The sequence below is a fragment of the Leucopleurus acutus genome (genome assembly GCF_964270905.1).
Source record: "Leucopleurus acutus genome assembly, chromosome: 10".
NCBI lineage: Eukaryota > Metazoa > Chordata > Mammalia > Artiodactyla > Delphinidae > Leucopleurus > Leucopleurus acutus.
In genome coordinates this window covers 32,292,232-32,312,985 of record NC_139153.1, presented here as the reverse complement: position 1 = coordinate 32,312,985, position 20,754 = coordinate 32,292,232, and the positions used below count along the sequence as shown (strand labels likewise).

The following is a 20,754-nucleotide window of genomic DNA, read 5'->3' as shown; positions in this document are numbered from 1 at the left end:
ACCACCGTGTTGAAAATTTATTTCTTCTTTTCTCCTCCATGTTCAACACCATTTTCCTGCCCCAAATCCACTAAATAATGACAGCAGATATTCTTTAACTGCTCAGCCAACCATTCTGAACAATTATATTTATTAAAATAACCAGATTGATTTTCTGCCTATAAGAAAAGATATTTTGAAAACTTTATGCTTCTCGGTCAAAGCTTATGTCAATAAAATACTCAATAAAGTGAAAAAAAAAAGAATATAGCATGAAACAGGGTCTAGGCTGTCTACAGTTAGATTAAATGATACAGTTTTCCTTCCAAATCTATCACTGTCATTGGAGAAGATTTTTCTTAATAAAAATATAATTTGTTCTTTTAAAAATCATTACAGTTAATGGCTCATCTATTCTATATATTTTCACATTAATTTTAAGTTATCTATTTCTATATTTCACCAAAGCTATCCAACAAACTGACTTATTTTCACAAGAGCATATATGTAATAAGATTGCAGTTTTTATAAATGACCAGGAGTTGACTATCATATTTAACATACCTTGATCTCCTTTTCAAATGGTTTGATGAAAGGTGAGCTTCTCATTGTCTGTGTTTTTATAATTTGATCATCAAGGAGAGCCTGAATCTCGTCTACTGAAGAAAGAATACAGACTCCAGTATCACGATATAGACTTATATGAAAAGCAATATCATCCCAAGTTCGCATCATTGTATGCATGGATTTCTCTAATGAAAATTCCTAAATGAGAAAAAGAAGAAAGAATTTGGTGCATTACACAGCAATTTTTGTAAGGTAATCTGCAACTGTCTGTAAGTTAGAAAAGTTTTAAAACAATTAAAAAATTCCTATGGAAAATGACAATGTAGTTTTTAAAAATTCACTTGCTCTGAAAACTACTGCTGTCAGTATTAAAACAGACAGCAGAATGAAAGACCTGATGGATTTTCCCTGAAGTGGCTTTTCTGCAGTCTATAGTCTGAAGATGTTTTCAGTGTATTCTGAGAACACTAGATGGCCTCACTTACTCTGCTAGAATACACACACATCACATGCCACACACACATGCATCTATTTCCATTCTTAATGGAACAATTATATATCAAGACTAGCATATCATCCATGCATATCAGAATGTGGCAGAATTAACAAGAGGTCAAAGGAACCATTTCTACTCTGGATTCAGGACAAGGAAATCATAGAGAAGTAGACACTTTGTGGGGAAAAATAAGAGTGGTCTTCCACCACTTTACCCCATCTCCTCCCACTGCTAGCCAGTACTATACACTCAACCACAACAAAAACTATGATTATATGATTAACAAACTCATCAAATAAAGTATTTCAGTTGATCTTCATATTTACCTTGCTTGCACCCGCACTTATAACTTCAAATTTTTCCAAGTATGGTGTAAGGTTTAATTTTAAAACTTTCCTCATTGTAGTTCCAGAGTCTGGAGTTAAATCATAGCCTACAATTTCTGATAACTGCTTCCAGTGACGTGTTCTCATTCCTGGATTGCATAGGATGGAGACAGTAGGGATGTATTCCTAATGGTGAAAATAGAAACAATAATGAGTCACTCATTTGAATTCCATACACATACACTTGAAATTAGGTAATATACTTAATGAGTCCAATCAAAATCCCAATTAGATTTGGAAGGGGAGAAAAAGTAACAAAATTATTCTAAAGTTCATCTGCACAAATAAACATGTAGAAATAGCCAGGAAAACTATGAGAGTAAGAAAAAGGGGGGATATAAATGTTCTATAAGATATTAAAGTATATGATAAAACTACAGTAATTAAAACTGTCATATTATTATTATGGAAATACAAAGTTAAGTTTATTCTATATATTATATGGAGAAAAATATAGTATAACACAACATAATATAATATATAGTTATAAAGACACACACAAAACATAAATGGGAAAAAGCCTGCAACAAAATGCCAAAATGTAACTGTTTGGAAATAAAAATTAAATATTCAGCAAAAACACTTAGTTCATCACTTTTGATACTGACATTAGAACACTTCCTTTAAAATCAGGAACAAGATAAGCATACCCATTATTAATACTTCTAATCAACACTATATTGAGTGTCTCAGCCACTGAGATAATATAAATAAATAAAAGATATGGGGGAGGAGGGGGATCAAGATGCCAGTCGCAAGACCCTGAATTCACCTCCTCCTATGAGCACAGCACCAAATTACAACTACTTTATACAGCAACTATGTATGAGAATGACCTGAAGAGTAGCAGAAAAGATTTTCCACAATGACAGATATAAAGAAGGAGTGACAATAAGATGGGTAGGGGAATGGAGATGCAATCTTGTCAGGAGCCAAACTCTAAGGTTGGTGACACACAAATGAAAAGGACATCACCACTGCAGAGGTCCTCTCCGAGGAGCAAGAGGTCTGAGACCCATGTTGGCCTTCCCATCCTGGAGGTCTTGCACTGGGAAGACAAGCCCCCAGAACGTCTGGCTTTGAAAAACAGTGGGGATTCCATTCAGGAGAGATGGAGGGCTGTAGGAAAAAGACTCCACTCTTAAAGGGCACAGGCAAAATCTCACACGGTCCAAGTCCCAGCAAAAAGGCAGTAGTTTGAAAGTCACCCGTGTCAGACCCACTTGCTGATCTTGGAGAGACTACCAGAGAGGCAGGAGGCCTCTGGGATTCCCCCTGTGGATGGAGATGCTGGTGGCAGCCATTTTGGGGATCTTGTTCTATTTGACTGACTCCAGCACTGGCAAGCACCACTTAGAAATCCTCCCTCTAGCCTATTAGTGCTGGGGGTTTGCCCTGTGCACCAGAGGGCCCACAGCAATTCTGCACCACCAGGCCACATAGTCAAATGCACAGGGATCCTGCCCCACCCACCTGTGGTCCCAAAGAGGGTGCACTGCCCAGCTACACAGTCAGCCTCACCAGGAGACTGCCCTGCCCACCAGGGCACCCACAACAACTGCATGAGTCAGAGCATCACAGCCAGACAGGCCAAGGGCCAGCCCCACCAACCAATATGCCCTCAACAGTTAGCTCTTCCACAACACAGGGAGCATGCAGCATGAATAGAGGACACCCCTGGAGCATAAAGTCTAGTAGCCAGGAGGGAGTGCGCTGCTGAGCTCATAGGATGTCTCCTATATAATGTCACTTCTCCAAGATCAAGAGACATAACAGTCCTATCCAATATATAGAAATAAACATAGGGAATTAGGTAAAATGAGGAGGCAAGAGGAATATGTTCCAAACAAAGGAACAAGACAAAAGCTCAGAAAAATAACTAAATTAAATGCAAATAAGCAATCTACTCAATAAAGAGTTCAAGGTAATAATCATAAAGATGCTCACTGAACTCAGAAGAATGGATGAACACAGAATTTTAACTAAGAGTTAGAAAATATAAAGAAGAACAAATCAGAGCTGAATAATACATTAACTGAAATGAAAAATACACTAGAAGGAATCTACAGCAGATAGAATAATATAGAAGAAAGGATCAGTGATCTGGAGGACAGAGTGGTAGACATAATCCAAGCTGAACAGAAAAAAAGAAAAAAGAATTTTAAAAAATGAGGATAGTTTAAGAGACTTCTGAGACAATATCAGGTGTACTCACTTTCATGTTATAGGGGTCCCAGAAGGGGAAAATTGAGATAAAGGAGCAGAGAACCTACCTGAGGAAACATTAGCTGAAAACTTCCCTAACCTAGAGAAGGAAACAAACATCCTGCTCTAGGAAGCACAGAGAATCCCAAACAAGATGAACCTAAACAGGTACCCACTGAGACACATTATAATTAAAATGACAAAAATTAAAGATAAAGAGAGAACCTGAAAAGCAGCAAGAGAAAAGCAACTAGTTATGTACTGTATAAGGGAACTCCCATAAAACTATCAGCAGACTTTTCAGCAGGAACTTTGCAGGCCAGAAGGAAGTGGAACAATATATTCAAAATGATGAAAGGAAAAAACTACAACCAAGAATACTTTACCTGGCAAGGTTATCTTTCAGATTTATCTTTATCTCTGAAGGAGAGACAAAGAGTTTTACAGATAAGCAAAAAGAGTTTATCACCATCAAACAGACCTTACAAGAAGTGTTAAAGGGACTTCTTAAAGGAAAAGGAAGAGGCCAAAACCAGAAATTAAAAAATATGAAAGGAAAAATCTCACTGGTAAAGGCAAACATAGAGTAAAAATAGTGGATCAACCACTTATAAATCTAGTAGGAATGTTAAAAGACAAAAGTAGTAAAAATCATCTATATCTACAATAGTAGTTATGGCAAAAATTAAAAGATGTAAAATATGATATCAAAAGCATAAAACATTTGGAGGGTTAGTAAAAATGTAAGGTGTTCAAACTTAAGAAATCAACTTAAAATAGACACCTATTTGTTGTTATATATGAACTTCCTGGTAACCACAAACCAAAAACATACAACAGATACACACAAAAAGAGAGAATCATTGGGTCACCGAAAAACTCAAGTAGAAAATTTAAAAATACCTTGAGACAAATGAAAACATAACATTCCAAAATCTATGGGACACAATAAAAGCAGTTCTAAGAGGAAAAGTTATAGCAAACAAGCCCACCTCAGGAAATAAGAAAATTCTCAAACAATCTAACCTTACCCTGAAGGAACTAGGAGAAGAAAAACAAACAAAACCCAAAGATAGTAGAAGGAAGGAAATAATAAAGACCAGAGTGGAAATAAATAAAATAGAAACTAAAAAGAAAAGATCAGTGAAACTAAGAGCTGGTACTTTTAAAAGATATACAAAATTGATAAACCTTTAACCAGACTCATTAAGAAAAATAAAAAATAAAAAAGAGGGCCAAATAAATAAAATCAGAAAGAGAAGTTACAACTGACACCATTGAAATACAAAGGATCATAAGAGACTACACAAAAAATTATACACCACTAAAATAAACAACCTAGAAAAAAATTAATAAATTCCTAGAAATGTAAAATCTTCCAAGACTGAATCAGGAAAAAACAGAAAATACAAATAGACTGATTACCAGGAATGAAATTGAATTAATATTAAAAAATGCCTAAAAAACAAAAGTCCAGGCCAGATGGCTTCACGGGTGAATTCTATCAAACAGTTAAAGAAGGACTGCCTTTGCTGAAACTATTCCAAAAAATTTGCTGAGAAAGGAATGCTTCCAAATTCATACTACAAGATCAGCACCACCTGGATACCAAAATCAAAGACAACACAAAAAAAGAAAATTATAGGCAAACATCACTGATAAACATAGATGCAAAAATCCTCAACAAAATATTAGCAAACTGAATTCAACAATTAATTAAAAGAATCATACATCATGATCAAGTGGGATTTATCCCAAGGATGCATAGATGGTTCGATATCTGCAAATCAATCAATGTGATATACCATATTAAAGAATACAAATCATATGATTATCTCAATAGATGCAGAAAAAGCTTTTGACAAAATTCGACATCTTTTTATAATAAAAAGTCTCAACAAAGTGGGTACAGAGGGATCATACCTCAACATATTAAAGGTCATATGACAGGCCCACAGATAACATCATACTCAATGGTGAAGAGCTGAAAACATTTCCTCTAAGTTCAGGAACAAGACAAGGCTGCTCATTCTCACTGCTTTTATTCAATATAGTATTGGAAGTCCTAGCCTCAGCAATCAGACAAGAAAAAGAAATAAAAGGAATCTAAATTGAAACAGAAGGAATAAAACTGTCACTATTTGCAGATGACATGATAATGACATAGAAAATCCTAAACATGCCACCAATAAACTACTAGAACTCATCAATGAATTCAGTAAAGTTACAGGATACCAAATTAACAGAAATAGGTTGCATTTCTATACACTAACAATGAACTATCAGGAAGAGAATTTAAGAAAATAACCCCACTTATGATCATATAAAAAAGAATAAAATCCCTGAGAATAAATCTAATTAAGGAGGTAAAAGACCTGGATTCATAAAACTACAAGACACTGAGAAAAGAAATTGAAGACAACACAAACAGGTGGAAAGATATACCATGCTCATAGATTTGAAGAATTAATATTGTTTAAATAACTATACCCTCCAAGGCAATCTAGATTTAATGCAATCCCTATCAAAATACCAACAGCATTTTTCACAGAACTAGAACAAATAATTCTAAAATTTGTATGAAGATACAAAAGATCTTGAAGAGCTAAAACAATCTTGAGAAGGAAGAACAAAGGTGAAGGTATCAGCGTTTCCCTGGTGGCACAGTGGTTAAGAGTCTGCCTGCCAATGCAGAGGACATGAGTTCAAGCCCTGGTCTAGGAAAATCCCACATGCCATGGAGCAACTAAGCCCATGTGCCACAACTCCTGAAGCCCGCATGCCTAGAGCCTGTGTTCCCCAACAAGAGAAGCCACGGCAATGAGAAGCCCACACACCGCAATGAAGAGTAACCCCTGCTTGCCACAACTAGAGAAAGCCTGCATGCAGTAACGGAGACCAAAAAAAAAAATGCAGCCAAAAATACAAAAAAAAAAAAAAAGTTCCCTGATTTCAAACTATACTACAATGATACAGTAATCAAAACAATATTATACTGGCACAAAAACAGACACATAGATCAACGGATCAGGATAGAGAGCCCAGAAAAATAAACCCACACACTTCTGATCAATTAATCTATATTTAATAAGCGACTTGTATCTAGAATATATAAAGAATTTGTACAACTGAATAAAAAGAGGTAAATAACCCAATTTAAAAATGGGCAAAGGATCTGAACACACACTTCTCCATAGAAAACATAGAAATGGCCAATATGCATATGAAAAGATGCTCAGCATCATTAGTTATCAGGTAAATGCAAATCAAAACCACAATGAGACACCTCTTCACACACATTGGGATGGCCATAATCAAAAAGACGGACAGGGCTTCCCTGGTGGTGCAGTGGTTGAGAGTCTGCCTGCCAATGCAGGGGACAAGGGTTCGTGCCCCGGTCCGGAGGGATCCCACATGCCACAGAGTGGCTGGTCCTATGAGCCAGGGCCGCTGAGCCTGCGCATCCAGAGCCTGTGCTCCGCAACGGGAGAGGCCACAACAGTGAGAGGCCCGTGTACCGCAAAAAAAAAAAAAAAAAAAGATGGACAATAACAATTTGGCAAGGATGTGGACAAACTGAAACCCCCATGCATTGCAAGTGGGAACAGTGCAGCCACTTTGGAAGACAGTCTGCAGTTCCTCAAAAAGTTAAACATAGAATTACCATGAGACCCTGCAATGCCACTTCTACATATACACCCAAATCAAGTGAAACACATAAGAACACAAAAATTTTTACATAAGTACTCATAGCAACATTACTCATAATGGCTAAAAAGTAGAAACAACACAAATGTCCATTAAGTGATGAATGGATAAACAAAATGTGGTATATCCATATAATGGAATATTATTTATCAATAAAGACGAATGGGGACTTCCCTGGCAGTCCAGTGGTTCAGACTCCGCACTCCCAATGCAGAAAGCCCAGGCTCAATCCCTGATCAGGGAACTAGATCCCACATGCTGCAACTAAGACCTGGTGCAGCCAAATAAATATTAAAAAAAAAAAAAAAAAGAATGGAGTATGAGGCATATTACCACATGGGTTAACCTTGAAAACATGCTAGGGAGAAAGAAGTCATTCACCAAGACCATATAACAACATGATTCCATTTATATGAAATGTCTAGAATCGATAAATCCACAGAGACAGAAAGTAGATTCATAGGACACCAGGGCCTGGGAGGAGGAGGGAATGGACAGTGACTACTAATGGTCATGGGCTTACTTTTTGGAGTAAGGAAGTTATTCTAAAATTAGATAGTGGTGATGATCACACAACTCTGTGAATATTCTAAGAAACCACTGACTACATAATTTAAAAGGTGAACTTTTATATGTGAATTATATCTCAATAAATCTATCATTAAAAATTCAAGCCAATAACAAAGAAAAAACAGTAAACTAATGATAAAATAATAAGTACATAACAATTTTTATTCAGATATGAAAGCAATCAACCGGATAGCCTCGTCCACCAGAGGGCAGACAGCAGAAGCAAGAACTACAATCCTGTAGCCTGTGGAATGAAAACCACATTCACAGAAAGATAGACAAAATGTAAAGGCAGAGGACCATTTACCAGATGAAGGAAAAGATAAAACCCCAGAAAAACAACTAAATGAAGTGGAGATAAGCCACCTTCCAGAAAAAGAATTCAGAATAATGATAGTGAAGATGATCAAGGACCTCGGAAAATGAATGGAGGCAAAGATCGAAAAGATGAAAGAAATGTTTAACAAAGATCTAGAAGAATTAAAGAACAAACACCTACAAGAATTAAAGAACAAACAGAGATGAACAATACAATAACCAAAATGAAAAATGCACTAGAAAGGGGCTTCCCTGTTTGGCACAGTGGTTAAGAATCCGCCTGCCAATGCAGGGGACATGGGTTCGAGCCCTGGTCTGGGAAGATCCCACATGCCATGGAGCAACTAAGCCCATGCACCACAACTACTGAGCCTGCACTCTAGAGCCCACGTGCCAAAACTACTAAAGCCCTCACGCATAGAGCCCATGCTCCGCAAAAAAAGAAGCCACCGCAATGAGAAGGCCATGCACTGCAATGAAGAGTAGCCCCCGCTCGCCACAACTGGAGAAGGCCCGTGCAGCAATGAAGACCCAACTCAGACAAAAATAAATAAATAAAATAAATATATTTTTTTAAATGCACTAGAAGGAATGAATAGCAGAATAATTGATGCAGAAGAATGGATAAATGACCTGGAAGACAGAATGGTAAATTCACTGCCATGGAACAGAATAAAGAAGAAAAAATGAAAAGAAATGAAGACAGTCTAAGAGACCTCTGGGACAACATTAAATGCACCAACATTTGCATTATAGGGGTACCAGAAGGAGAAGAGAGAGAGAAAGGACCTGAGAAAATATTTGAAGAGATTATAGTTGAAAACTTCCCTAATACGGTAAAGGAAATAAACACCCAATTCCAGGAAGTGCAGAGAGTCCCAGGCAGGATAAACCCAGGAGAAACATGCTGAGACACATAGTAATCAAACTGACAAAAATGAAAGACAAAGAAAAATTATTAAAAACAAAAAGGGAAAAACAACAAATAACATACAAGGGAACTCCCATAAGGTTAAAACCTGATATCTCAGCAGAAACCCTACAAGCCAGAAGGGAGTGGCATGATATATTTAAAGTGATGAAAGGGAAGAACCTACAACCAAGATTACTATACCCAGCAAGGATCTCATTCAGATTCAACAGAGAAATCAAAAGCTTTACAGACAAGCAAAAGCTAAGAGAATTCAGCACCACCAAACCACCTCTATAACAAATGTTTAAGGAACTTCTCTAAGTGGGAAACACAAGAGAAGCAAAGGACCTACAAAAACAAACCCAAAACAACTAAGAAAATGGTAATACGAACATACATATCAATAACTTAAATGTGAATGGATTAAATGTTCCAACCAAAAGACACAGGCTCGCTGAATGGATACAAAAAAAAGACCCGTATATATATGCTCTCTACAAGAGACCCCCTTCAGACCTAGGGACACATACAGACTGAAAGTGAGGGGATGGAAAAAGAAATTCCATGCAAATGGAAATCAAAAGAAAGGTGGAGTAGCAATACTCATATCAGATAAAATAGACTTTAAAATAAAGAATGTTACAAGAGACAAAGAAGGACACTACATAATGATCAAGGGAACAATCAAAGAAGAAGACATAGCAATTATAAATATATATGCACCCAACACAGGAGCACCTCAATACATAAGGCAAATGCTAATAGCTATAAAGAGGAAATTGACAGTAACACGATAATAGTGGGGGATTTTAACACCTCACTTACACCAGTGGACAGATCATCCAGACAGACAATTAATAAGGAAACACAAGCTTTAAATGACACAACAGACCAGATAGATTGAATTGATATTTATAGGACATTCCATCCAAAAATGGCAGATTACACTTTCTTCTCAAGTGCACATGGATCATTCCCCAAGATAGATCACATCTTGGGTCACATATTAAGCCTTGATAAATCTAAGAAAACTGAAATCATATCAAGCATCTTTTCTGACCACAATACTATGAAATTAGAAATCAATTGCAGGGGAAAAAATGTAAAAAACACAAACATGTGGAGGTTAAACAATACGTTACTAAATAACCAAGAGATCACTGAAGAAATCAAAGAGGAAATCAAAATACCTAGAGACAAATGACAATGAAAACATGACCATCTAAAACCTATGGGATGCAGCAAAAGCAGTTCTAAGAGGGAAGTAAAAAGCAGTTCTAAGAGGGAAGAAACAAGAAAAATCTCAAATAAGCAATGTAACCTTACACCTAAAGGAACTAGAGAAAGAAGAACAAACCAACTCAAAGTAAGTTGAATGAAAGAAATCATAAAGATAAGAGAAGAAATAAATGAAATAGAAACAAAGAAAACAATAGCAAAGATCAATAAAACTAAAAACTGGGTATTTGAGAAGATAAACAAAATTGATAAACCTTTAGCCAGACTTATCAAGAAAAAGAGGGAGAGGACTCAAATCAATAAAATTAGAAATGAAAAAAGAGAAGTTACAACAGACACCGCAGAAATACAAAGCATCCTAAGCATCTACTACAAGCAATTCTATGCCAATAAAATGGACAACCTGGAAAAAATGGACAAATTCTTAGAAAGATATAACCCTCCAAGACTGAACCAGGAAGAAATAGAAAATATGAACAGACCAATCACAAGTAATGAAATTGAAACTGTGATTAAAAATCTTCCAACAAAAAGAAGTCCAGGACCAGATGGCTTCACAGGTGAATTCTATCGAACATTTAGAAAAGAGCTAACACCCATCCTTCTCAAAGTCTTCCAAAAAATTGCTGAGGAAGGAACACTCCCAAACTCATTCTACGAGGCCACCATCACCCTGATACCAAAACCAGACAAAGATACTACAAAAAAAGAAAATTACAGACCAATATCACTGATGAACATACATGCAAAAATCCTGAACAAAACACTAGCAAACAGAATCCAACAACACATTAAAAGGATCATACACCATGATCAAGTGGGGTTTATCCCAGGGATGCAAGGATTCTTCAATATATGCAAATCAATCTATGTGATAAACCATCTTAACAAATTAAAGGAGAAAAACAATATGATCATTTCAATAGATGCAGAAAAAGCTTTTGACAAAATTCAACACCCATTTATAATAAAACCCCCCTGAAAATAGGCATAGAGGGACCTTACCTCAACATAATAAAGGCCATATATGACAAACCCACAGCCAACATCATTCTCAATGGTGAAAATCTGAAGAAACCATCTCCTTTAAGATCAGGAACAGGACAAGGTTGTCCACTCTCACCAGTATTCTTCAAAATAGTTTTGGAAGTTTTAGCCACAGCAATCAGATAACAAAAATAAATAAAAGGAATCCAAATCGGAAAAGATGATTTAAATCTGCCACTGTTTGCAGATGACATGATACTATACATAGAGAATCCTAAAGATGCTACCAGAAAACTACTAGAGCAAATCAATGTATTTGGTAAGTAGCAGGATACAAAATTAATGCACAGAAACCTCTTGCATTCCTATACACTAATGATGAAAAATCTGAAAGAGAAGTTCAGGAAACACTCCCATTTACCACTACAAGAAAAAGAATAAAATACCTAGGAATAAACCTACCTATGGAGAAAAAAGACCTGTATACAGAAAACTATGACACTGATGAAAGAAATTAAAGATGCTACAAACGGATGGAGAGATATACTGTGTTCTTGGACTGGAAAAATCAACATTGTGAAAATGACTATACTACCCAAAGCAATCTACAGATTCAATGCAATCCCTATCAAACTACCAATGGCATTGTTCACAGAACTGGAACAAAAAACTTCACAATTTGTATGGAAACACAGAAGACCTCAAATAGCCAAAGCAATCTTGAGACAGAAAAATGGAGCTGGAGGAATCAGGCTCCCTGACTTCAGATTATACTACAAAGCTACAGTAAACAAGACAGTATGGTACTGGCACAAAAACAGAAATATAGATCAGTGGAACACGATAGAAAGCCCAGAGATAAACCCACACACATAAGGTCACCTTACCTTTGATAAAGGAGGTAAGAGTAGACAATGGAGGAAAGACAGTCTCTTCAATAAGTGGTGCTGGGAAAACGGGACAGCTACATGTAAAAGAATGAAACTAGAACACTCCCTAACACCATACACAAAAATAAACTCCAAATGGATTAAAGACCTAAATGTAAGGCCAGACACTATCAAACTCTTAGAGGAAAACATAGGCAGAGCACTCTATGACATAAATCATAGCAAGATCCTTTTAGACCACCTCCTAGAGAAATGGAAATAAAAACAAAAATAAACAAATGGGACCTCATGAAACTTAAAAGCTTTTGCACAGCAAAGGAACCCATAAACAAGACCAAAAGACAACCCTCAGAATGGGAGAAAATATTTGCAAATGAAGCAACTTACAGAGGATTAATCTCCAAAATTTACAAGCAGCTCATGCAGCTCAATATCAAAAAAACAAACAACCCAATACAAAAATGGACAGAAGACCTAAATAGACATTTCTCCAAAGAAGATATACAGATTGCCAACAAACACATGAAAGAACGCTCAACATCACTAATCATTAGAGAAATGCAAATCAAAACTACAATGAGGTATCACCTCACACCAGTCAGAATGGCCATCATCAAAAATTCGACAAACAATAAATGCTGAAGAGGGTGTGGAGAAAAGGGAACCCTCTTGCACTCTTGGTAGGAATGTAAATTGATACAGCCACTATTGAGAATAGTATGGAGGTTTCTTAAAAAACTCAAAATAGAACTACCATACGACCCAGCAATCCCACTACTGGGCGTATACCCTGAAAAAACCATAATTCAAAAAGAGTCATGTACCAAAATGTTCACTGCAGCTCAATTTACAATAGCCATCGACATGGAAGCAACCTAAGTGTCTATCAACAGATGAATGGGTAAAGAAGATGTGGCACATATATACAATGGAATATTACTCAGCCATAAAAAGAAATGAAACTGAGTTATTTGTAGTGAGGTGGATGGACCTAGAGTCTGTCATACAGAGTGATTAAGTCAGAAAGATAAAAACAAATACCATAGGCTAAAACATATATATGGAATCTAGGGGGGAAAAAAGGTTCTGAAGAACCTAGGGGCAGGACAGGAATAAAGATGCAGACGTAGAGAATGGACTTGAAGACTCGGGGAGGGGGAAGGGTAAGCAGGGATGAAGTGAGAGAGTGGCATGGACTTATATATACTACCAAATGTAAAACAGATAGCTAGTGGGAAGCAGCCGCATAGCACAGGGAGATCAGCTCCTCTGTACTTTGTGACCACCTAGAGGGGTGGGATAGGGGGGGTGGGAGGGATACACAAGAGGGAAGAGATATGGGAATATATGCATATATATAGCTGATTCACTTTGTTATAAAGCAGAAACTAACACACCATTGTAAAGCAATTATACTCCAATAACGATGTTTAAAAAAAAAAAAAAAGGATCATACACCATGATCAAGTGGGATTTATCCCAGGGATGCAAGGATTCTTCAACATACACAAATCAATGAATGTGATACACCATATTAACAAATTGAAGAATAAAAACCATATATGATCGGGCTTCCCTGGTGGCGCAGTGGTTGAGAGTCCGCCTGCCGATGCAGGGGACACGGGTTCATGCCCCGGTCCGGGAAGATCCCACGTGCCGCGGAGTGGCTGGGCGCGTGAGCCATTGTCGCTAGGCCTGCGCATCCGGAGCCTGTGCTCCGCAACAGGAGAGGCCACAACAGTGAGAGGCCCGCGTACCGAAAAAAAGAAAAAAAAAAAAGACCAAAGGCTTAAATGTTAACAATAAACTATAACTAAATCCCTAACTAGGCTGATTAAGAAAAAAGAGAGAAAATTTAAATTATTGATATTTGGAATGAAAAAGGAGTTATCCCTATAGATTCCACCGACATTAAAAGATAATAAATAAATATTATGAGCAACTTTATGGCAATAAATTTAACAACTTTAGAAAATGGAAAAATTCCTTGAAAAATACAATTTACCAAAATTGACACAAAATTAACACAAATCTGAATATTCCTATATCTATTTTAAAAATTAAAACTGTTTTCAAAATCCTTCCCATGAAGCTCCAGGTCAATGGTTTCACTAGCAAACGTTTCTCTAAAATATTTAAGAAAGAGATAATAACAATTTTATACAAAACTCTTTTGGAAAATAGAGATAAAATTTCCCATTTGTTTCATAAGGCCAACATAATCCTGATAGCAAAACCTGACAAAGATATTACAAGAAAAGAAAATTAAGACCAACATTGCTTCTGAACATAATCTCAAAAATCTTCAATAAAATATTAACATACTATTAATATTAACATACAAAGCCTAATCTCCCTAGTCCTGTTTCTAGGACTAGAAATCAGTAAGAAAAAGACCATAAATTCAATTAAAACAATAGACAAGAAGACCAAATAGCTCACAGGCAAAGAAATACAAAATATTCTTAAATATATTAATTTAGGCTTAACATTTTATGTAATAAGAAAAATGAAATTCTTCTAGCAGATTAACAAACACCCAAGTTTGATGATATTCTGTTGTCAAGGTTGGTGAGAGTACATACTGGTAAAACCCATACAGAAGGTAATTCAACTGTAATATTTTAACCTGGAATTTACTCTTTGGCAATTTACCTTACAGTCACACCTTCACACACAGAAATTTTACACCAATATATAATATTTATAGGTGTAAAAAAGAATGAAAACACTCTATATACAATAAGAAAAGGTCTCCAAGATAAATTAAGACAAAGGGGGGAAATAATATAAACGGTATGCTATTTTTTTTCAGTATTCTATTTTTATGTAAAAAGATGGAAGGATTAGAATATATATTCACATTGTTATACACGTAAAAATACCCTGAAGTATACAATAGAAACTAGTAACATTGATAACCTAATAACAGGTGAGAAACACAGCAAGGAGACCATTCAGGTATATCTTTTTATATTTTTAAACCATGCAAATTTATTAAATATTGAAAAAAATTTTAAGTAGTTACTTTAAAAAAATTTTCAGGCAGCTCATAGTATATCTGAGAGTGCTAGACACAGACAGGAACAATGTTGAAAAGCAGAGTTTGCACTCTGAGCATGCCGACAGTGGAAACTTGGCACTACCACTAGAACCACTGCCAGTACTGCCTTGGGAACGTAGATGTATTATTTACTGTCACAAAAACTGTTATTATCCTCTATTTATAAATGAGGTGACTGAGGCATGAGAAGTTAAATATCTTGCACAAGTGGCATATTGCCATTACCAAGCGCAGAATTGTGATATAAACCTAGGTAGTGTGACTCCAAACCTTTCTCAGCTAATTGGTACCCTGGGTTGCTGCCCATAGTATAGGCTAACTTGTTTATTCTAGTAATTTTTTACCCTCTTCCAATCATTGTAACTGGTCATTACAGTCTTCTATTTGTTAAGTATTGTTCTATGAAGGGATTGATTTCGATGACATCATCAGGAAAGAATGAAGCATGTATTAATAGGTCAAGTTTTCTGGATTCAGCTTTGGTTTTGCTTTCCAGTTTTTCCATTTCTCTTCACTAGCACTTGATGCAAACAACTCTACCAGGGCTTTTAAAAATGTCATTAAATGTGTTTATACCTTAATAACTTTTATCTGCTCCATTACTGCAGTGCACATAGTAATAGTAGGATTCTCTTTTGGTTCTTCTTCAAGTTTCTCTTCTCCCAGAGATCGTCTTTTTGCTGCCTTTCTTTTTTCTTGTAATTCCTTCCTTTGCTTTGTTTGGAAAAATTTCAGAGTCTTAAAAATTTCTCGGGAAAATTCATCTACATCAGCTTCCATGCTTTCCCCATTAAGGTCCAAAAGCCCTCCATCCATCCACCTGAATTGAAAGAAAAAGTAATATTAAACTCAGAAGGGCTTCCCTCGTGGCACAGTGGTTAGGAATCTGCCTGCCAATGCAGGGGACACGGGTTTGACCCCTGGTCCAGGAAGATCCCACATGCCGTGGAGCAATTAAGCCTGTGCGCCACAACTACTGAGTCTGTGCTCTAGAGCCCGCAAGCCACAATTACTGAGTCTGTGCTCTAGAGCCCACGAGCCACAACTACTGAAGCCTGTGCGCCTAGAGCCCGTGCCCCACAACAAGAGAAGCTGCTGCAACGAGAAGCCCGCACATCACAACGAAGAGTAGCCCCCGCTCGCCGCAACTAGAAAAAGCCTGCATGCAGCAATGAATAACCAACACAGTCAAAAATAAACAAATAAATTTATTAAAGAAAAAAGACTAAGGAAGAATGATTAAAAACAGAATTAAGTGAAAAAAATAGGATATTTTAATTTAAAAAATATTAAACTCAGAGACTTCTGGTGTGTGAAAAGGCCTTACAGATTCTTTAGGCTAGGCCCTTCATTTTATAGTAGAAATAACTGAGAACAAGAGCAATTAACAGTTTTTCTCAGTCACACAGATAGAATGATGACAGACAATACTAAAACCACAATTTCAGCTATGCTGCATGTGCAAAAATATGAATCAGACTGTAAACGGACAACTAACAGTATCCAGATGAAATGCTGATTTGACTCCATACTTCTAATTCTTAGTGTCAAATGAATGAGTCAAATGAATTAATTGCATTAAAAAATGAATCAACTCTGGAAAACCCAGGTGAGACTTTAGATATTATATTAGTAAGGCTAGGTGGCGCCTTAGCAATATTTGATGCTTCTATATAATATTTGGTTTCTCTTTCAAATGGACAGATAAATCCTACTTTTAAACACCTAGCCAACAACAACAATCAATGTACATTTTATAAATCTTTGTATATCTTTACTTAATTTTTTATTACCAGAAATTACCGTTTTTCTGTTCGTTGCCACTTCAAAACTAAATTAAAAAACTTCTGATAGGGCTCGATGTTAACTTTTAATTTATCCAGTTCAGGATATTTTGTCAGTTCCCATCTGAAAAGTTCCTCTTCTTTATTAATAAATTGAACTGCTTCTTCAGATTCCTGAATACGTTTTTGTAGTTGTCTTACATCTGTCACATACTGAAAGCAAATGATTTTTTATTTCAAGAAATACCCAAGAAATGTTATAAAAATAAAATTATATAATACTGCATAGGCTATGTCCTTGCATTTATATAGCAACTTTAAACATCAACTTCACAACATCACCATGACACAGAGCAAAAGGTATGGTTATGTCTATCTTACAAATAGAAAATTAAATCACAAAAAAAGATTACATAATTAGCAGCAGTCCCAGGCCTAAGAGTCAGGCCTCTGTTTGCCTTAGTAAGCACAGGTTTTTCTATATTATAGAAACATGTCCTGTATTAATCTACCAGCCTGCCATAGCTACTGTCTATATTTATCAGACCTGCTGCATGCGGTCCAGTTCTGCAAATTCTGCAAACTCTTCCATGCGGCGTGATTCCTTTTCTATTTCCAAAATCAGTTTCTCTCTCTTTTCTATTAGCTCACTTTCTTTTTTATGTTTAGCATTCTCAAGGAGCTTTAAAAGAAAATTATTCATGTTAACTATTTTGTTACAAAGCAAAGAATTATCAAATCAGAAATCCGAATGCTTTATACAGTAACAAAAAACATCAGCGAAGTAAAAATAAAACATTGTACAAAAATAAAACATTGACTGATATAAAAATGAAAAGAATAATAAACCACAAAACCACACAGAAAAACTTTCCTATCTCTGAAGTGACTGTAACAATTCTTATTTATTAAATAGATACTTTAACTATTTAACAGATTCTGGGAAAATAATAAAAGCTACCATATATTGAGCACTTGTTATGTCAAGATTGATTAAACACTCTACCTATATTACCACGAGTATTAGTATCCTCATTTCAGAGGTAAAGAAATTTAAGCATATAGAGGTTAAGAGGCATGTCCAATGTCACAAAATCATAAAAGTCAAAATCTGGATTAGAACTCTGGCTTATCTAACTGAAGTCCATGCTTTTCATTACTACTATACCATCTCACTTCCCAGTTTAGGAGAAACTAGTTTACATTAGGACTTTTTCAAAATCTGAACTATATTCAGTCTTATATAAAATCCTGAATCTGCTACTTCTTCCTGGGAAAGTTACTTAACTTCTCTGAAACTCATTTTTCTCATCTATGAAATGGGGAAAATAGGAGCACCTGGGATTTTTGTGAGTATTAAATGATTTAATAGCACAGAGCTTACAATTATTATTATTATTTTGTAAATAGTTCTGACTTTTTTAATGTCAGTCCCACTTTTTTTTGTTTTTTTTTTTTTTGTGGTACACGGGCCTCTCACTGTTGTGGCCTCTCCCGTTGCGGAGCACAGGCTCCGGACGCGCAGGCCCAGCGGCCATGGCTCACGGGCCCCGCCGCGCCGCGGCATGTGGGATCTTCCCGGACTGGGGCACAAACTCGTGTCCCCTGCATCGGCAGGCGGACTCTCAACCACTGTGCCACCAGGGAAGCCCTGTCAGTCCCACTCTTTACAACTTTGTGGGTTAAGCCTAAGCCTGCAGGGCCATAAATGTGGCTAACCCCAAAATCATACGGACACATGAAGATACTTTTTAAAGGTAGATGGCATGTATGTATGAAAATTAAACGAACATTGTGCTTAAAATATCATAATACAAAACTACATATTGAAAAATATATTCACCTCATCATTTTCATCAAAGATGGGATTAATTTTCCAAGGCCACATAAGGACAGCTGAATTTAAAGCTAAGTCTTCTGGAGGAAATAGAAATACATCTAAAAAGTAACTCATCCGGCGTTTGGATTCCTACAGAAGAAACTCCAGGTATATTAAACCATATACAAAATCTAAAGCATTATGAAAAAGAGAACCAATAACAATTTCTAATACTCTCTCAAATTTCAATCTGACTCACATTGTTAACTGATATTTCATATTACCCAAACCATATGGGTATTTCAATAACTGTAGGGTTATTTATTTGGCTTCATACCACACAATTGCAGATTTTTATACCAGAAATAAAGCTTTTTAAAAGTTTTCACTTGCAGTTGACTTAACAGAAATGTACTCTTGAGTCTCCATGTAGATGACTGAAAATGATGATGAAATATGCAGCTTTTGTTCAGCAACCCTTTAAATTTTTTTCTTTTAAAAGATTTTACATTTTTTATTCTTATGTATTTAATTTTGAATCTTTGTTGACAAAGATTTTAGCATCTTTTATTTTGTTTTGCATCTTCAGTGACAGTACCACTTTTTTTGCCTACCATTAGCATACAGCAATTGTCTAGAAAGAGTTTAGGGGTGAATGGCAAAACCAAACCAAAACAAAACAAAAACCATTAAAACCAACAGATTTACCTGAATAGAGAAGTTGAATATCTTTACCCTCTATAGCTTACATATTTGCTGTATATGTATATAATATATATAATATGCAGAATGCATCATATATGTATTATGTTGCATGTAGAAATTAACCTAATAAAATCTGATTCATGTAATCAATTATATTAATAGATTAAAGGAGAAAAAGCATAAGATCACCCCAATAGATGCAAAAAAAAAAAAGATAAAATTCAACATGCATTCACAGTAATGTTTTTCACTTAATTTTTATTGGAGTATAGTTGATTTATAATATTTTGTTAGTTTCTGCTGTACAGCAAAGTGAATCAGTTATACATATACATATATCCACTCTTGTTTAGATCCCATTCCCATATAGGTCATTACAGAGTACTGAGTAGAGTTCCCTGTGCTATACAGTAGGTTCTTACTAGTTATCTATTTTATATATAGTAGTGTGCATATGTCAATCCCAATCTCCCAATGCATCCTCCCCACCCTCCCATAGAAGAGAATTTACTAATCTCATAAGGGAACCTATAAAAAACCTATAGCAAATTTCATACTTAATAGTGAAATCTTGAAGCCTTTCCCTTTGAGATTGGGATCAAGATGACTTCTATTCAACATTACTAAAGATCCTAACCAGTCCATAATAGCAAAGAAAATAAAGTTTTAGAAATGTGTAATGTTTGATAAGGACAAAACCAAAACTGTCATTAACTACTAGTTATAAAATAGTATATGTAGACATTCCAAAAGAATCTTCAGATAAACTGTTAAAATTAAAAAGAGAAAAAAAACATATAAATTTTAAAGTTAGGATATTTAAATAAAAATTTTTTAATTAAGAAAAAATTTAGTGATAGCTATTACTTTGTATATAAAAATAAATTTTATATTATATTATAGTCAAAGTATAAAATAAAAATACATAAGTTCATATAAATAAATCATTGAATAAATTAAAAAGCAGTGGAGAAGAAACAAGTCTCCTATGCAGAATAATTCCAAATAAATAATGTAGCTACCCTACTGTAAAGGAGGAAAGCACAACTCCCAGTTCTTAAGTGTGGATGCATACAGTGACTTCCTTCCAAAGGAGACAGTATGGAAAGGGGGAGAAAAGAGTG

The 20,754-nt window shown here is 35.7% G+C and overlaps 2 protein-coding genes across 2 annotated transcripts in view; both read right to left on the bottom strand.

Annotated features, from left to right (window-relative positions):
• Window positions 1-20,754, bottom strand: part of ARF4 (ARF GTPase 4) — a 1,077,785-nt gene that overhangs the window by 950,155 nt on the left and 106,876 nt on the right. The window lies entirely within an intron of this gene.
• The window catches only part of DNAH12 (dynein axonemal heavy chain 12), a gene marked incomplete at both ends in the record, with an annotated part of 211,972 nt that overhangs the window by 130,595 nt on the left and 60,623 nt on the right, over window positions 1-20,754 (bottom strand). Inside the window, 6 exons of the mRNA XM_082848988.1 lie at window positions 544-744; window positions 1,369-1,554; window positions 15,899-16,142; window positions 17,126-17,319; window positions 17,654-17,788; window positions 18,950-19,075. Of these exons, the coding sequence (XP_082705114.1) occupies window positions 544-744; window positions 1,369-1,554; window positions 15,899-16,142; window positions 17,126-17,319; window positions 17,654-17,788; window positions 18,950-19,075 (1,086 nt within the window). The remainder of the gene's footprint in view (window positions 1-543; window positions 745-1,368; window positions 1,555-15,898; window positions 16,143-17,125; window positions 17,320-17,653; window positions 17,789-18,949; window positions 19,076-20,754) is intronic.